Source organism: Hypanus sabinus, chromosome 27 (genome assembly GCF_030144855.1).
Source record: "Hypanus sabinus isolate sHypSab1 chromosome 27, sHypSab1.hap1, whole genome shotgun sequence".
In the NCBI taxonomy this organism is placed as follows: domain Eukaryota; kingdom Metazoa; phylum Chordata; class Chondrichthyes; order Myliobatiformes; family Dasyatidae; genus Hypanus; species Hypanus sabinus.
The window spans coordinates 17,501,001-17,518,771 of record NC_082732.1 but is presented as its reverse complement, the minus strand read 5'-3'; the positions used below and the strand labels follow the sequence as shown (position 1 = coordinate 17,518,771).

Genomic DNA, 17,771 nt, shown 5'->3' with positions numbered 1-17,771 from the left:
TTCCTCCAGCAGTTTGCTTGTTACAATAGACAATAGGTGCAGAAGTAGACCATTCGACCCTTCGAGACTGCACCACCATTTTGAGATCATGGCTGATCATCTACTATCAATACCCGGTTCCTGCCTTGTCCCCATATCCCTTGATTCCCCTATCCGTAAGATACCTATCTAGCTACTTCTTGAAAGCATCCAGAGAATTGGCCTCCACTACCTTCCGAGGCAGTGCATTCCAGACCCCCACAACTCTCTGGGAGAAGTTTTTCCTTAACTCTGTCCTTAATGACCTACCCCTTATTGTCAAACTATGCCCTCTGGTACTGGACTCTCCAAGCATTTGGAACATATTTCCTGCCTCTATCTTGTCAATCCCTTAATAATCTTATATGTTTCAATCAGATCCCCTCTCAATCTCCTCAATTCCAGCGTGTACAAGCCCAGTCTCTAACCTCTCTAAGACAGTCCAGACATCCCAGGAATTAACCTTGTATTATGTTAGATTCCATCATCTGTAGTCTTGTCTCTAAAAATTACAACAGTTGAACTTTGCACAACTCCAAAACAAAAATGCTGTTTAAAAAAAAAAATAATCTATAGGGGAGCATTGGCCAGAAATAAGTGCACCATCTTATGTCAATGAATTTTAAATGAAGGTCTTCCATTTGGCTGCACATTTTTCTAGTATAAAACCCCAAATGATAACTAATGCCGTAATCAATTCATCTCCATTATGGATTTTCAACTTCACTGGACTGACAACAGATTTACTTGCACATTAGTGATCACTGAAATTGTGATGTTTAAAAGGAAGTTTTAAACCAAATACTTTGTCTTCACTGAGATACGTGAACACTTGAAACTTCATAGCTAGTTGCTTTGCCTGTGGATGTTTGGGTTAGTCTCTACCATGTTCCTTTCTTTAAAATGATTCCAGCCACAGTAGTCTGCGTGCCATCAGCAAGATCACCCAAAAGCCACACTGAGTGAAAATTACAGTTAAAGAGTTCTGGACTTCAAATAAGGTTTTCTTATTACAGATGCTGCCTGATCTATTTTCCTGCTTCATTTCAGCCAAAGAGGCAGGATGAAACAAGAAGCATGGCAGACTTTCCCAAAGTACAGACATTTATATCTGTGGCTCTAGACCTGGAAGTTTTCAGTGCTCAATTCACATGTCTCCCATGAGGATTACTCTTCACCAGGCTGTTTACATCCATCTGCCCCCTTCAGGCACACACACTCAACTCTGAGGTTTGCAGTCTCCACTCATTCAGTAGCAAAACACCTCAGTATACTGAAAAGGGACACCACACTACAAGCAGGACTTTAAGAGCAGGCTATCCAAATGGCACCTACAAGTCAAAATCCCAGCACCTGCAAGAGCTTGTTACAGATCAATGGAAAATAGTGTACTGAAATTTAAAAAGGTAAATCTAATGTGTTGCTGTGACCTTGATCTTTATGGGACGATGTTGTTATGCCGCTGAGGGTGAAAAAAAGGCTGAAACATCTAGGCTATTAAATCAAACACATCACAGGAAGATTCTCAAGCATTTTTATTTAGTAGAGGCCCACTAAATTTTGGATAAAATTACTTACATAGCAATAAAAACGTTTTGATTTACATCAGCTTCAGACTGGGTAACCCAGCAACATTGTGTAAACAGTCACTCATCTGCTACAATTCTACTTTAGTATTCACAATCTACCTTGTTGTACAAAATGAAATCCAAATTTTGATGAAAGTCTCAGCAAGTGTTCTGCTGGACTACAGTACCTGTTTAAGAATCATACAATATGGCCACAGATTTGTGTTGAAAAAAATGAAAGAAAAATGGAACAGGTTTAGAAAAACATCAAATGAACATCTTACAGGGAAATAGAATTAAGTCATGTTGGATTTGTGTTTCCTTGAGGAATGGATGTTAGCCTTGAGTCTGATTGTGATTCATCTGAGTCAAATTTCTGGGTTCAAATTAACATAAGACCATAAGACATGGGTGCTGAATTAGGCCGCTCTGCCTACTGAGTTTGCTCCTCTGTTCACAGCATAGCTGATTTATTATCATTCTCAACCCATTCTCCTGCCTTCTCCCCATAACCTTTGACGCCCTGACTAATCAAGAAGTTATCAACTTCTGCTTTAAATATACTCAATAACTTAGCCTCCACATCTGTCTCTGGAAATGAATACCAGATATTCACCACTCTCTAGCTAAAGAAACTACTGTAATCTATTTTGAGGCTGCGCTCTCTGGTCCTAGACTCACCCACTGTAGGAAGCATCCTTTCCACATCCACTTTCAATATTCATTTGGTTCCAATGAGGTATTCTTCCCCCCCCCCCTTTCATTCTTCTAAACTCCAATGGGTAAAAAGGTCCAGAGCCATCAAACACTCCTTAATTTAACCCTTTTATTCCCAGAATCATACTCGTAAACCTCCTCTGGACCATCTCCAATGCCAACAGATCTTTTCTTAGATAAGGGACCCAAAACTGCTCATAATACACCAAGTGCAGTCTGACTAATGCCTTGTAAAGCTTCAGCATTGCATCTTTCTAGTCCTCTCAAAATGACTGAAAACATTGCATTTGCCTTCCTCACCACCGACTCAACCTGCAAGTTAACCTTTAGGGAATCCTGCAAAGTCCTGTTGCACCTCTGATGTTTGAATTTTCTCTCCATTTAGAAAATAGTCTATGGCTTTATTCCTTCTACCAAAGTGTATGACTACACACTTCCCTACACTCTATACCATCTGCCACTTCTTTGCTCATTCTCCCAACCAGAAAAAATACTAAACACAAAGTACACTGCAGATGCTGCGGTCAAATAAACATGTACAAACAATTTGGATAAACTCAGCAGGTCGGGCAACATCCATTTATCAGAAAAAATACTTCTGCAGATTATGCTTCCTCAACAGTACACGTCCCTCCACCTATCTTTGTTTCGTCTGCAAGCTTGGCCAGAAAGCCATCAATACTGTCATCCAAATCCTCGACATATAATGTGAAAAGTAGTGGTCCCAATTCTGATCCTGTATCAACCATAATAACCTGCCTTAATTCCCACTGTTTGCCTCCTACTAGTCAGTCAATCTTCTATCCATGTTGGAAACCCTCCTGTAATACCATGAGCTTTTATCTTGTTAAACAGCTTCATGTACAACATCTTGTCAAAGGACTTCTGAAAATCCAAGTAAACAATATCCAGTGGCTCTTTTTTGTCTGTCCTGTCTGTTATTTCCTCAAATAATTCCAACAGATTTCCCCTTAACATTAGAAACTTTGGTGCATAATCTAAGCTGACATTACTGTTGATCTTCAAATGTAAAGCTGAATCAAGGCTGTGTCCATATTAGAACTGGGGGAGCCAGAAAATAAATTTTTCCTAGTGTCTTCACTAATACTTAATCTATTAACCAATATCACAAAAACAGATTAACTACTTTATGAATCATACTCAAGTGCGAATTACAGATCAGGGTCAACTCGGTAAAATTTCCATAGATGTGGGGATGAAATGACACCCAGAGTGGTATAGCTGTGCTTTTGGAGCAATAATGGCCACAACCAGGGGTCAGCCATTTAGGATTAAATATCTTTACTCAGAGAAATTGTCTGTTCCAGTCAACGGTGGTGATCCACTAATTGAAATTCACACTTTTCTGAGCATGGAAGAAATCCAAACATGGGAATATGGTACAATGAAGCTGATTCACACCACATCTTCACCATTATCTTATATAGCAGATCAGGTTCAAGGTGTGGTGTGAGCTAAATTTAACTTTATATTTTTTTAGAGAAATCACAGGAAGAAACAAGCCAATTCAACACTGACTAAGAACTAGATGTGAGACAAGCAAAGTTAATCACAGACGGTGAGACCTTAGCTTGGCGCAAATAAATGTCACCCCTTCGTTACTTTTATGTAAAAGTATTGCTGCAGGCAATATCCATCCTAGTAGCTTTAAACTCCACACTAACAATTCTTTTGAACAAAAGTGATATGTTAAAGGCCATTCTAATCCTTTATAATGTAGTAGTAAATTAGTTAATAGAACGTAACAAAATACAATCTGTTGATTGCTTAATGCACTATCACCATGATCCTGCACATAGGATCTGCAGGCACCAATTTTACAAGGTCTGTTCATATCTAAAGTCAGCAAAACAATGGCAAAAAGAGTTTATCAAGCTGAAGATCCAAAAGGTCATTCACCTGCAAAGTCAATTATATTTCTCTCTTCAGATGTTGTTGGACCTTTAGGTTTTTAGCGATTTTTGGTTTTATTTACCTACAAGATCATATTTACATACAAGATCATGTATGCAATACTATTAAAATGTATATATGCAAAACCTTGTACATAATTTTAGGAATTATGATAAAATTCAATTAATCCTCATAATTAAAGATAAAGGTGGAAGGAGACAACCTTGTCTTTGCCCCTTGTGTTAAAGAGCAACAAACTCCAATTCAGCTATCCAGTGCTGATGTCAAAGGAAAAGACTTGCAATTACTGTTCTTAAGACTCACAGAAGCGTGCATATAATTACCTAATGAAGGAGTTTATTACTGTTGGACTAAGACAAAAGGAAAACTGATTTAAGAAGAGGTAATTTTTCCTTCAGATTTTTTTTCAAAGTTTGAAATAAACAGAATGAAATCTGCAATATTGTTAACAAGTGAGACTTAATGTCAATGGATACTTTGTGCCTCCCTCCACTAGGCCAGATTCTGATGATATACACTGATGAGGCATGGTATGTAGCATCCTGCCATGGAGTCACCTTGGGTGACAGCTGATTTTGGCGTTAATGTTCACAGTTGCGTTCCTTTCCAGGAATGGGTAGTGCTGCCCCAGTAAAAATGGCATGACATGATGCCAGAACACAGCACAGGGCTGGTTTCATTGGGAACAAGAGGCTTGTATGTCAAGTACTTTCTCAATCTATTTTCCTGAACTTCACCTCATGGCCATTAATAGCAACCCTCAGTTGGGTTGTATCAGTACTCTCCTTAGGAATCCTGAAATAACACAAGACACAAACTATAGGTACAATCACAACAATAAATAATAAAGCATATAATGTCAAGTTTATAAATACATATTTCTCTTAAAAAGGTTTGATGGGAAAGTATTTCCACTTGAAAAACAAGGTGATCTGACTTGCAAGACAGCTGTGCACCACTTTGAATTTCAGCTTTGAATACTTCCATTGCAGAGGATTCAACAATTCTACAGCTTACATTTTTCCTGATCTATTCAAGTAAATTTCAGATTAAAAAAAAATCCTGGCCTCAACTCTTGTGATGATAGAACTCCAATGTTCTATCTTGGGTAGGTTGATAGTATTTTTATCCATCTCATTTGGGGATTAATCAATCCGTCATCATTCTTGGAGACCTGCATGGCACAGATGAAACTCATGAATTTTAAATAGATAAAAAAAACACTGGGGAAAACAGTGATCCTGGATAACAATGCATTTATAAGCAATTGTATTGGCACTGCAAAACTAGTGGTGGGAGTCTCACTGCCTCACTTTCAGGTCCAGCATCCACTCTAGATGGTTGCAGTTTCTTTGCACTGGGTGAAAAGTGAAGCTTCCTAATTCTTCTGGGTCCAAGAAAGTAAAATGAGGTAATTGTCAGACGATGGGATAGCTTGCATAAAAGGATGCAACTGTAAACTCACATGGTCATGAGTTAGGAAAAGCTTTTTTCTCCAAAAGGCATGTATACATTTGGAACAGACTCCTGGAAAATTCTATGTCAAGTTCAAAAAGCAGATGTAATAGATGGCTGATATTTTTCAGGGGAAGTTGAAATCAAAAATCAACAGGCAAAAATGTGGATGGTGAAGCGTGGTCTCCATCATGGGATTCCAGGGGCAGGAGCTTCAATGACATGCTCCAACTTCTTGACACGAGATCAAATATAAATACACTGCCTGTGAGGATTGTTTTTCTCTCAGTTCATTAGATGGCAAAGGACTGGCAACCTTTGCATAAGGTAAGAAAAGGTGATTCTGGTTTTCAAATTTAGATTCAAACAACAACTGGCAGCCCCCAGCGTTTCACTCCAATGTCTTCTTCATTTAGCTTCGATAATAAGCAATGGAAGCTGTTCCAGCATGGAGGGTATGGTAGTCAAAGCCCTTTCTGTCCTTTAGCATCATGGCACATGGATGGCATTCAGAGGGAGATATGGACAACAATCAGAAATGGCAAATCCAGCTGAATCCTGGCCTGGCCTGGCAGTAATAAGAAATACTTTAACTTAAAATGGAACAACACAACTCAAAGTGGTCCTATTCTGCTAGCAAAAAGTTGCAATCTGAGGTCAAGTACTTTTTGTACAATGAGGTCTCCTTATGGTTAAAGAGCAGGATCACATTATTTGTGATGCATCATCTTTCATATGCATTTAGTGTTAAAACAAAAAAAAAGCTGCCTGTCCCGGGCTGCGGAGTGTCAGGTTGTCTGTGCTGTCCTCATTTACTCTGCGACTGCATCTGTTTGCAGAAAGCCTCAAACTGTTGTTGCTCCAGTTCCGTCATCACTTTGTTCAAAGCGTAGATCTGTTGGGGGGGGGGGGAATATCGGGACATATTCAATGAAAATATGAAGACGACTGTAAAAAGTATTAAATCATAGTCAGATAAGACTGTAATTATAGTGAATGTGCAAGATGAAAGATATCGTAGAACAAATTCTCCCAACCAGATGCCTGCCATTCCAGACTTCCCCAATTAAAGCTAAAGAAAGAAATCTTCATTGGAATTAGGTACACAAGTAATTTTGAAATCTTTAAAAAAAAGGGAACTGAGGACTGGATAGATTGAACAAACTTCTTTTGTAATAACCTTGCTAAAGTGAGTAGACACAGAGAGGCCAATTGGTTTGAGCATTCATAATGGCAATTTGTTAAATGGACATTTCAAGGTGATAAAAGAAATGTAAATTTTAAGAAAATATGGTACAGATTATAGTATATTATTGTTTCACAGCAATACTCCTGCATTTTTAATCACCAAAAGCCACTCAAAATGACAATGTAATTATGATCTGGCTCAGAAGAGACAATATAATGAAATTAATTGTTTAAAAGCCAATGGAACTTTTCATCCTTAGAGTTAGTCTCCCTTTTTATATTCTGTTAAAATTAAACTCCTACCCACATTGGCAACCCCTTCAATAATTCATAAATGGGATGATGAGAATAATGTCAACAGTTCAGTATAAACAATGTACTCTATTTACCAGCTCTAGGCCAATGGTACAGGAGAACATACAGTATATTTTAACAGCAAACACAAGGAAATCTGCAGATGCTGGAAATTCAAACAACACCACACACAAAATGCTGCTAGAACACAGCAGGCCAGGCAGCATCTAGAGGGAGAAGCGCTGTCGGGCCGAGACCCTTCTACCAGCATTTTGTGTGTGGTGTTGTTAGTATATTTTAACCCTAGGTTCATGTCGCGAACATAAGTGCTTCAAATATACTCTTTGTGGGGATATGACCAGATCTACTAGTACATCAGCCTTGCATGCCATACTTCAGCTCGCTGTCTCTGTTTGAGTTCTTGTAAAGCAGATTTCTGTTTGGCTTTGTCACCACGGCAGGCTGGCTCTTTTGGCCTCGGTTTCTCCTTACGACAGGACGACTCCATCTCCTGCAAAAAGATACATTTTGACAGTGATGTTTGATTTGGGTCTTTTAAAGCAGTTGTCAATAAGCTTTTGTTCTCAACAATAACTTGTATTTAGGTTCAAAAATGCAATGAAATGTGTTTGAATTGTAATCCATTATGAAATGCCAGAATTATTTATTGACAATAATGCCATCCTACAGGGATGCAATTTTATGGTCAGCTGTCATGCTGTGAGAAAAGCATACAGCCAGGGTTGCTGTGTGAATTGGCAGCCAACGAATGTTTACAAGCTAGTTAACTACTGGCATTGCCCCAAAGCACATTGGCGATTTCAATGAATGGTGATGAAGACTGAAAACTGAATGTGCTCTCAGTGACTTCTTAATCTCTAACAAAGCAAATGTCACTGGGAGAATGTTGAGCATAATATCACAATGCTAAAGATAAAGGAAACAGACACTAAAATTAATATATTCAAATCAAAAATGATAAATTTCACTTGGATGAGAACACCATCTAATCCAGAAAAAATTAAAATAAAAGCTTTGTTAGGCAAAAAGTAATTGACCAATGAGAGGCCTTTAAAGATAAGAAATTTCAGCTCGGATCAAGATATATTCCCATAAAGGTAGGGAAATTAAAACCAGAGCTTCAGGGATAAGCAAAATTATGGACCCTGAAATAGAAGAAAGGTTGATCAGAGACTGAAAAGGATATTTATGCATGGAGGCAGAGAACAGAGCTATGATATTAAAAGCATATTTTGTATTAGTCTTCTAGGGAAAAGATGTGCTGGAGGTAATTGAGGCGCAGGATAGGCTACAATGATGATAAGGTATCAGAAAAGTTAGACTCTTTGCTGGCAGATACATCACCTGATTCAGATGGGATGCATCATGGGTTACTGAAGGGAAACAAAGGCCTTCCAAAAATATAAAGATTGTGTTTCTGTTTAAGGACTGGAATGTTACAAATGTTATAACATTGATCACAATAAAAAGGATGTACACAGTAGCCACTGTTCAACTCACTTAGTCCGTACTGGTTTGGTGCAGAACAACCCTACAATTCCCAGTTACTTTGCTCTTATTTCCCTACAACTCTGTGAATTATTCTCTCACAAGCCCATCCAACTGAAATATTTTATGCTGCGTACCATGACCTCGTATGACTTCACCTAGAAGACAACGTGTGGCCGAAGTAGATCTTGGTTCTCCCGTCGTGTGTTGTGTGGTGATCGATGCATGGTGATCAAGTGCTTCCAAAACACTGCAAATAGCTGTCAATTAATACAAAAAATCCGCATAGCTTTTCACAATAAACTATAATGGGCCCTTTGGAATGGGTTTGTGGCTCACTTGCAAATGCGCAGCAGAGATTTAGGAAGCTATGTTCTGGAATCCTGACAAACTCTTGTCTTCTATGTTAATAGACAAGTCCACTCGTCATTAATTTTATATTTAGTGTACCTGAAACTAGATGGAATTCATCCATACTCTTACTTTTATTTCTTTGAATCCTACCCTGTTTTCACATATTATACAACTTTTGTTGGAAGACAATTCATTGTATACTATAGTACCTTTGGATATTTTAGAATGAGTTTAGAGGAGATTTACAAAGGTGTTGCCTGGATTGGAGAACGTGCCTTATGCGAATAGATTGAGTGTACTTGGCCTTTTCTCCTTGGAGTGACGGAGGATGAGGGGTGACCTGATAGAGGTGTATAAGATGATGCAAAGCATTAAGCGCAATCGTGTGGATAGCTAGAGGCTTTTACCGAGGTTGAAATAGCTAACCCTGGGAGGCATAGTTTTAAGGTGCTTGGAAGTAGGTACAGAGGGGGTGTCGGGTAAGTTTCTCACACAGAGAGTGGTGGGTGAATGGAATGCACTGTGGCAATGGTGGTGGAGGCAGATAAAATAGGGTCTTTTAAGGGACTCTTAGCTAGGTCCACGAAGCTTTGAAAACAGACGGCTATGTGGTGGGGTAATCCTAGGCAGTTACTAGAGGTTACGTGGTTGGCATGACACTGTGGGTCGAAGGGCTTATAATGTGCTGTAAATTTCTATGTTCTATGTATCCAGTTAGAAGTAAATTTATAATCAAAGTATTTGCGCTATATACAACCTTGGGATTTGTTTTCTTGCAGGCACCTACAGAAAAACACAGAAATACAATAGAATCCACGAAGAACCACACATAACAAAGACCTACAAACATCCAATGTGCAAAAGAGGATAAATTGTGCAAATAATTTTTAAAAAAGGAAACAAATAATATGACAGCATGAGCTGCAGAGTCGCTGACGGTGAGTCTACAGACTGCAGAATCAGTTTGCTGCTGAGGCAAGTGACGCCAGTGCAGGAGCCAGATGGCCACAGAGTACCAGCTGCTCTAGAGACTGGTGGTGTGGGACCCAAGACTCCTGCACCTTGTGCTCGATGGCAGTAGCGAGAGGGAGACAGGTCGAACACAGGTAGATCGTACGGTACACCCAGGTAGGGGGATCCTGGCTGGCACGTAGTGGCGCTGAAAACCAGTTTATTATTTTTTAAAAATTTATAGAGATACAGCACAGTAACAGAGCTTTCCAGCCCATGACCCTGTGCTGCCTGTTTGTGACCAATTAACCTACTAACCCATGCGTCTTTGGAATGTGGAAAGAAACTGGAACACCTAGAGGAAACTCGTGGTCACAGGGAGAAACTACAAACTCCTTATAGACAGTGGTAGGAATGGAACCCAGAACCCTGGTGCTGCAATAGGGTTATGTTAACTGCTGAATTTTCCGTTCTTGGGCACTGACTATTCTGTTTCAAGGTACTGTACCTACATTAGAAACATAGAAAACCTACAGCACAATACAGGCCCTTCGGGTCACAAAGTTGTACCGAACACATCCCTACCTTAGAAATTACTAGGATTACCTCTCGCCCTCTATTTTACTAAGCTCCACGTACTTAACTAAAAGTCTTTTAAAAGACCCTATCGTATCCGCCTCCGCCACAGGTGCTGGCAGCCCATTCCACACACTCATCACTGTCCAAGTAAAAAACTTACCCCTTACATCTCCTCTGTACCTTCTCCGCAGCACCTTAAACCTGTGTCCTCTTGTGGCAACCATTTCAGCCCTGGGAAAAAGCCTCTATCTACAAGATCGATGCCTCGCATCATCTTATACACCTATATCAGTTTATCTCTCATCCTCTGTCACTCCAAGGAGAAAAGGCTGAATTCACTCAATCTATTCTCATAAGGCACGCTCCCCAATCCAGGCAACATCCTTGTAAATCTCCTTTGCATCTTTCTATGGCTTCCACATCCTTCCTGTAGTGAGGTGACCAGAAATGAGCACAGTACTCTAAGTGGAGTCTGACCAGGGTCCTACATAGCTGCAACATTACCTTTCAGCTCCTAAATTCAATTCCATGATTGATGAAGGCCAATACACCGTACGCCGCCTTAACCACAGAGTCAACCTGCACAGCTGCTTTGAGCGTCCTATGGACTCGGACCCCAAGATCCCTCTGATGCTCTACACTGCCAAGAGTCTTACCATTAATACTATATTCGACCATCATATTTGACCTACCAAAATGAACCACCTCACACTTAGCTGGGTTGAACTCCATCTGCCACTTCTCAGCCAAGTTTTGCATCCTATCAATGTTCCTGCTGTAACCTCTGACAGCCCTCCACACTATCCACAACACCTCCAACCTTTGTGTCATCAGCAAACTTACTAACCCATCCCTCCACTTCCTCATCCAGGTCATTTATAAAAATCACGAAGAGTAAGGGTCCCAGAACAGATCCCTGAGGCACCCCACTGGTGACCAAACTCCATGCAGAATACGACCCATCTACAACCACTCTTTTCCTTCTGTGGGCAAGCCAATTCAGGATCCACAAAGCAATGTCCCCTTGGATCCCATGCCTCCTTACTTTCTCAATAAGCCTTGCATGGGGTACCTTATTAAATGCCCAGCTGAAATCTATATACACTACATCTACTGCTCTTCCTTCATTAACGTGTTTAGTCACATCCCCAAAAAATTCAATCAGGCTCATAAGGTACGACCTGCCCTTGACAAAGCCATGCTGACTACTCCTAATCATATTATACCCCTTCAAATGTTCTGGAGCTTCTCCATCAACTTACCAACCAATGAAGTAAGACTTATTGGTCTATAATTTCCTGAGCTATCTCTAGAATAAAGGAACAACATCTGCAACCCTCCAATCCTCTGGAACCTCTCTCATCCCCAGTGACGATGCAAAGATCATTGCCAGAGGCTCAGCAATCTCCTCCCTCACCTCCCAGAGTAGCTTGGGGTACATCTCATCCAGTCCCAGCGACTTATCCAACTTGATGCTTTCCAAAAGCTCCAGCACATCCTCTTTCTTAATATCTACATGCTCAAGCTTTTCAGACTGCTGCAAGTCATCACTACGATCACTAAGATCCTTTTCCATAGTGAATACTGAGGTAAAGTATTCATTAAGCACCTCTGCTATTTCCTCCTGTTCCATACACATTTTCCCACTGTCGCACTTGATAGGTCCTATTCTTTCACATCTTATCCTCTTGCTCTTCACTTACTTGTAGAATGCCTTGGGGTTTTCCTTAATCCTTTCTGCCAAGGCCTCCTCATGGCCCCTTCTGGCTCTCCTAATTTCCTTCTTAAGCTCCTTCCTATTAGCCTTATAATCTTCTAGATCTCTAACATTACCTAGTTCTCTTAACCTTTTGTAAGATTTTCTTTCCTTCTTGACTAGATTTATTACAGCCTTTGTACACCACGGTTCCCGTACCCTACCATAACTTCCCTGTCTCATTGGAAAGTCTCATTCTTGAAAGTGAAGTTCACTGACATGAGCAGATCATAAAATCACTAGCCTTTTTTTTAAAAGCTGTTCAAAAGTAAATTTCTTAAAGGGAAATTCCAAGTTGCAGATTGCAGTAATCATAGTTCAAAAGTATATCTAGTAGAATATGTAGTAATTTTGTGAGCTGCCAGCACAGTCTTAAAAAGTTCGGATGTGTCTGAATCTGTTCATTCACTTAATACTTCCTCACATGCTTATGTTTTGTGGAGCTCCAGCTACTACACTGGGCAAATCATTTTCCCATTCCATTTTTGTTTTGACAGCTTGCTAAGATAACTGTGATACCTACTGTAACAGTTTGCTTGGATGTATAGCTATATTACATTGTTGATGGTATCATCACAGAAATAGCAAATTTCAATCCCAGACTGGCTTTTTGAGCTTGTGTTCTTATATCCTGTTGTGCTCTACATATACTAGCTTGATCTGCTTTATCTTCATCTGGTAATTTCTCCAGACATGGCCTTCATATTTACTGTACTTGAATGTTTTTAAAGAATTCTTCAACAATCTTACTTTCGTAAAACCATTAATGGCTTGTGGTCAGTAATCAAACTGAATGTTCTTCCCAGAAAAAACTGGGGAAATTTCACAATCTAACCATAGATTTTCTCCCCCTTCTTTTGGTTTGTGATCCTTAAGTAGTAGGCACCTCGTGGCCACAGACCAAGAGAAAGTAAAAACACTGCTCTAATTCAGTTGCTGCCGAATTCAGTGTACTGTTGATATTGTGATGCGTCTATAAGAACTTAGTGCGCAGACTTTGTTTTTGCACATATCATAAGTGTCTTGCTGATCTTTTCTGCACACCATGGCTCATCGTTGACAGTTGATAACGCAAAGTCAACACTGCAGTAAAGTCAGAGAGAAACCTGGCAAGGTTTTGGATCATCCTCAGAAATAACCAGGGAAGTTTGATAACTTTGATGTTGACTTAACTGTTTTAGGTGCAGCTTGTTTTCATCCATGAACAAATCTAAGTAAATAACTTCCTTTTAATCAAATATGTGTTGACAATCTTTAAATCTTGAGACAAAGGTAGAGGGTATTGTTCACCATTCAGTGCAATATTAAAGGTCAATTTTACAATCTCTGCACAGGTAAGTAATCCTGTCTACTTCAGGTACAATCAAAATGGGCCTGGTCAAATCACAATACTTCTACCAATATCACACCAATTTGATTAGTTCTTCTTCCTAAACTTTCTATGCTTATAGTACAGGTCTGGGTTTATAATACATTTGTTTGACATTTAGCTTTATGCCCTTCAAAGCCCATGGATGAACCCTGAAGCATACCTTCATAATGTTCCAGCAGTTTCTTTCAACATTGTCGATATATATTCATATTAAATACATCATTTTCAATTCAGTCTCAACTCTGAGCCAATCTCTCACTTGCAGATTATGTAAACAGACCAAATCAGTTAACTTGCCTTTTGCCCATTATTACACCTTCCATTTGTCAAAGTATTCTCAGGGTCTTATGTGACTATGTTCCAAATTTTAATTTAACCTACTAGCACTTTGCTAAATTTCTGTCAGCCATATCCCTTTCTATGATCTCTGTGCAAAATCATTATAGATTTTTAATCTTTAGTTTTGTAATTACTTTATTTAAAATCTGCACCAGTGAAAATAGGTTACTTAAAACAAACTCATATTCCTTATTCTCTTAAATATTCTGTGATTTTCGACTGTAATTGCTAATCTGCCATGGGACATTGCTTGTCTGTGCTGAATGGTTTCTTTAGTTCTTCTAGCAGAGTTGGTTACCCACGCTAATGTGACACAGACAATAGCAAAGTGCCCTCACTGCTTCTGCAGGCAGAAATCTTTTGCATTTTTGGAAGTCATTTTTATCAATGTGCTACCTTGCATGCCAATTTGACCGCTAGAATTAGTGTGTGTTCACACAAATTTATTTTGCAATGCCAATCCAAGAACTGAAGATAAAATGCTGAAATAGATTTTCTGAACAACTATGTAATGATTGATCTTCGGTAGGGTTAAGTTTGCAGCCTATAATTAATTTCCAACAGCACTGGAGTGGAATAAATTTGTAGCTTTCCTTTTTATTAAAAAGGGTACAGGTTGTCCTACAAGGAGGTAAGTTTAACAACAAAGCACGAGAAAATGGCTCAATCTATTAAATAGATTGCCTTCTTACATATACACGTGGCTGCATTCCAACAATTTTCATCCTACCCCAAACTTCGATAGTGTTGTTCCACCCCCTAACATTCAATTTACAAAAGGAAGAGTTCCTATTTGTCCTTTTCACAAACATATCTGATGTAACTAGACTGAGACTGAACTGCCACTTTGTATACAGCTTTTCATTTGGATAGTTAAGTTTTTCTTTTTGTTTGTAATGAATCTTAAAGATACTTCAACCCGCCATCTCTCCCTTCCACCTTTGACTCAAATATGCACCTCAAAATGCTGAAATTAAACTGGAACTTTATAGGCTTAACACTAATAAGAGTAATATGTCACTTGCTATCCCCAAAGCCTTTGTCAGTTTTATTACCTGTGATGCTCTCATCAGTGTAAAGTAGATGTACTTTGAGTTTCCAACCTCCAATGCCAGTGGAAGAAGCACAGACTTCTTACACTGGAAACACAAGAGGATCAAGCAGGTTTAAATATCAGCATCTGCATGTCCCTTCGAAGTTCAAAGTAAATCTATTATCAAAGTACGGATCTGTCACTATATACTACTGAGATTAATTTTCTTGTGGGCATGCACATTAACTACAAAGAAATATAAAAGATTAAATGAAAAACTGCAAACAGCAAAGACGGACAAATAACCAATGCGCAAAAGACAACAAATTGCACACATACCAAAAAAAGGAAAGAAAACAAATTGATAATAAATAACTAAATAATATTCAGAACATGAGCTGTAGAGTCTTTGAAAGTGACTCAATAGCTTGTGAATCAGTTCAGTCTTGAGGTTAGTTACATTATCCACTCCGGTTCAAGAGCTTGATAGTTGAGGGGTATTAACTTCCTGAACCTGGTGGTGTGGGACCCAAGGCTCTGCACCTCCTTCCTAATGGCAGATGTGTAAGGGCGCATGGCCTGGATGGTGGGGGTCCAAAATGATGGATGCTGCTTTACTGTGACACTGCTCCCTGTAGATATGCTCAATGGTGGGGAAGGCTTTAACTGTAATAGACTGAGCTGTATCCACTACTTTTTGTAGGCTTTTCGGTCCAAGGACATCGGCGTTTCCATAACAAGCCGTGATAACACCAATAGGTTCCCTGGAAATTTATTGGCATCTTGTCAAAATCACAAGGTCCTGGCCAGGACATCATCCTTAGAGAGGGCAGTACTTAAAGTAACTCGTTATCGTTCGCAACCAAAACTGAAACACGAGAGCAGGGCGAGGCCTGTTCCTGTATTCAGTAAGACCATGGCTGATCTTCCATACCGGTTTTCTGCCCCATCCCTCTAAATGTCCAGAAATCCCTCGCTCGGTATCAAATGTAAATGAATCTCCTCAACCCTCTCTGGGGTGGGGAAACCCTTAGCTGGTAATCCCTCTCGCTGATCGGAGGGCACAAGACCAGTGCAGCCTCCTCCGAGGCTGGCGGCTGCAATTGACCCGCTTAGCATCTTCATTCGGACACCGCTGTAGCTGCAATGGACGCGGAGTAAATCCGTCCTTTTTTAGCTACTAAGCGGCAGTATCGCCGACACAAAACTCCGACACAAAGTGCATTCACTTACCACAAGCCAAGGTCAAACGCAACCAGCGATCCGCCGAAATCTTCCGTCGACCCCGGCCCACCGGAATGAATTCTTGGGCGGACCGGCCGGCTGGTCCGTGCTTCAAAATGCTCCGGTGGTTTCCATGGAGACGGAGCCGCGGTGGGAACGAGGGGAAGATTTCATTCCTCTCGTCGAGAGATTATGGTCAAAGGAAGCGACAGGAGGAAATGCCTCAAATAATGGGCAATGGAAACAGCAACGAAGGTTGGCAGGGGAGCAATATAGCACCAGGCAATTATAGGTCTGAGATTGCATCTCCAACTAGTTCCCCACATCCATCTCCTTCCTCACCACACTCCACCACCCGTAGCCCTCCTCCCTACATTCTTGTCCACGCCTACACACCCCCTCAACTCCTCTCCCAGTTCCAACCCCTATCCCCTCTACTCTTCCCCTCCCTGTCTCCACCTATCTCTCTCTTCTCCACTTCTCAACTGCACCACACCTTCTCCATTTCTCCACCCCTAGCTCAGAGAAACGTTATATTGGGTCCTGCAGCTTTGCCCAGGGAGACGGACGAAATTGCTGGGACTATCGTCATAGGTTGAGGAATTGGAGGCAGTGACTACCTTAACCTGGATTAAAGGATGAAGTGCGATAGGCTTAATTCACATTTTGGAACTGCGGTAATGTTAATTAAAATGCCCATTTGTTGTATTAAGGTTTGGTTGAATTTTGAGGGTAATTGTTTGGGACATGGTAAATAGGAACTATTCATTGCATTTGATGGGCTTGCACAGCTATATCTTCCAATAAGATTGTAGTTCATAGATATTCCATTAGCTCTGAAAATATGCTATCTGCCTATAGGAACTTTGGAGGTTAGAGAATTACTTCTAATTTGTTGGAGAATGATTGAGAAGTGTGCTGAGGCAATGATGCAATGTTGTATAGCAGCACTTTTCAAAGTGTACGTAGGCTTTATTAACCTTTGTCTAAAGTAGCTCATACGAACTTCTGGAACAAATTTAAGATGGAAGCACGTCTTTGTGGACTACTGAGTAAAGGAGTCAAAGGTTTTGGTGAAGTCATAGAGAGACATGAATTGCGGCTGATGCTTCTTCCCTCCTCCATTTTTCTTGAAATTGAGCAGTGCTGAAGATTACAGCTACTGCACGGGATGAGGGGGTAATTTTTTCTGTAGTAAACAGCAGGAAAACTCCTTTGTGGTTACAACTGTTTCACTTGTCTCTTTCCTGGGCATATGTGTATATAATAACTTGTGATCTTCTCTGTAAATATACTTGAGTAGAATATTTCAAATGCTGATTAGACTATTCAGGCAGTTAGAATGAACAGATTCTAAATGAAGCTTATTGTAAAAGCAACAAGTACTGAAATATGGTAAGACAAAATTATTGCATCAAGTATTTCGTATTATTGAATATTTAAGTTTCTGAAGTTATTCAGGGCAGCGTGCTTTTCATT

The 17,771-nt window shown here is 40.0% G+C and overlaps 1 protein-coding gene across 2 annotated transcripts; it reads right to left on the bottom strand.

Annotated features, from left to right (window-relative positions):
- Window positions 1-1,538: 1,538 nt before the first annotated feature.
- svbp (small vasohibin binding protein) lies at window positions 1,539-16,435 on the bottom strand. Of its 2 annotated transcripts, XM_059951838.1 has the most exons (4): window positions 16,302-16,435; window positions 8,822-8,944; window positions 7,570-7,686; window positions 1,539-6,588 (listed from the first exon to the last, which is right to left on the bottom strand). In XM_059951838.1, the coding sequence occupies exons 2-4, from the start codon at window positions 8,822-8,824 to the stop codon at window positions 6,502-6,504; spliced, it is 207 nt and encodes a 68-aa protein (XP_059807821.1). In that variant the 5' UTR covers window positions 8,825-8,944; window positions 16,302-16,435; the 3' UTR covers window positions 1,539-6,501. The 2 variants fall into 2 exon arrangements, with proteins under 2 accessions (XP_059807821.1, XP_059807822.1); XM_059951839.1 differs by lacking the exon at window positions 8,822-8,944 and having other exon boundaries at window positions 16,302-16,384.
- Window positions 16,436-17,771: the final 1,336 nt, after the last annotated feature.

Bases quoted from the DNA above. Each gene is read 5' to 3' on its own strand.
- svbp (XM_059951838.1), bottom strand. The intron at 6,589-7,569 runs GTATGGCATGCA...CCCCCCCAACAG, and splicing joins AACAGAGACAGCGAGCTGAA to ATCTACGCTTTGAACAAAGT.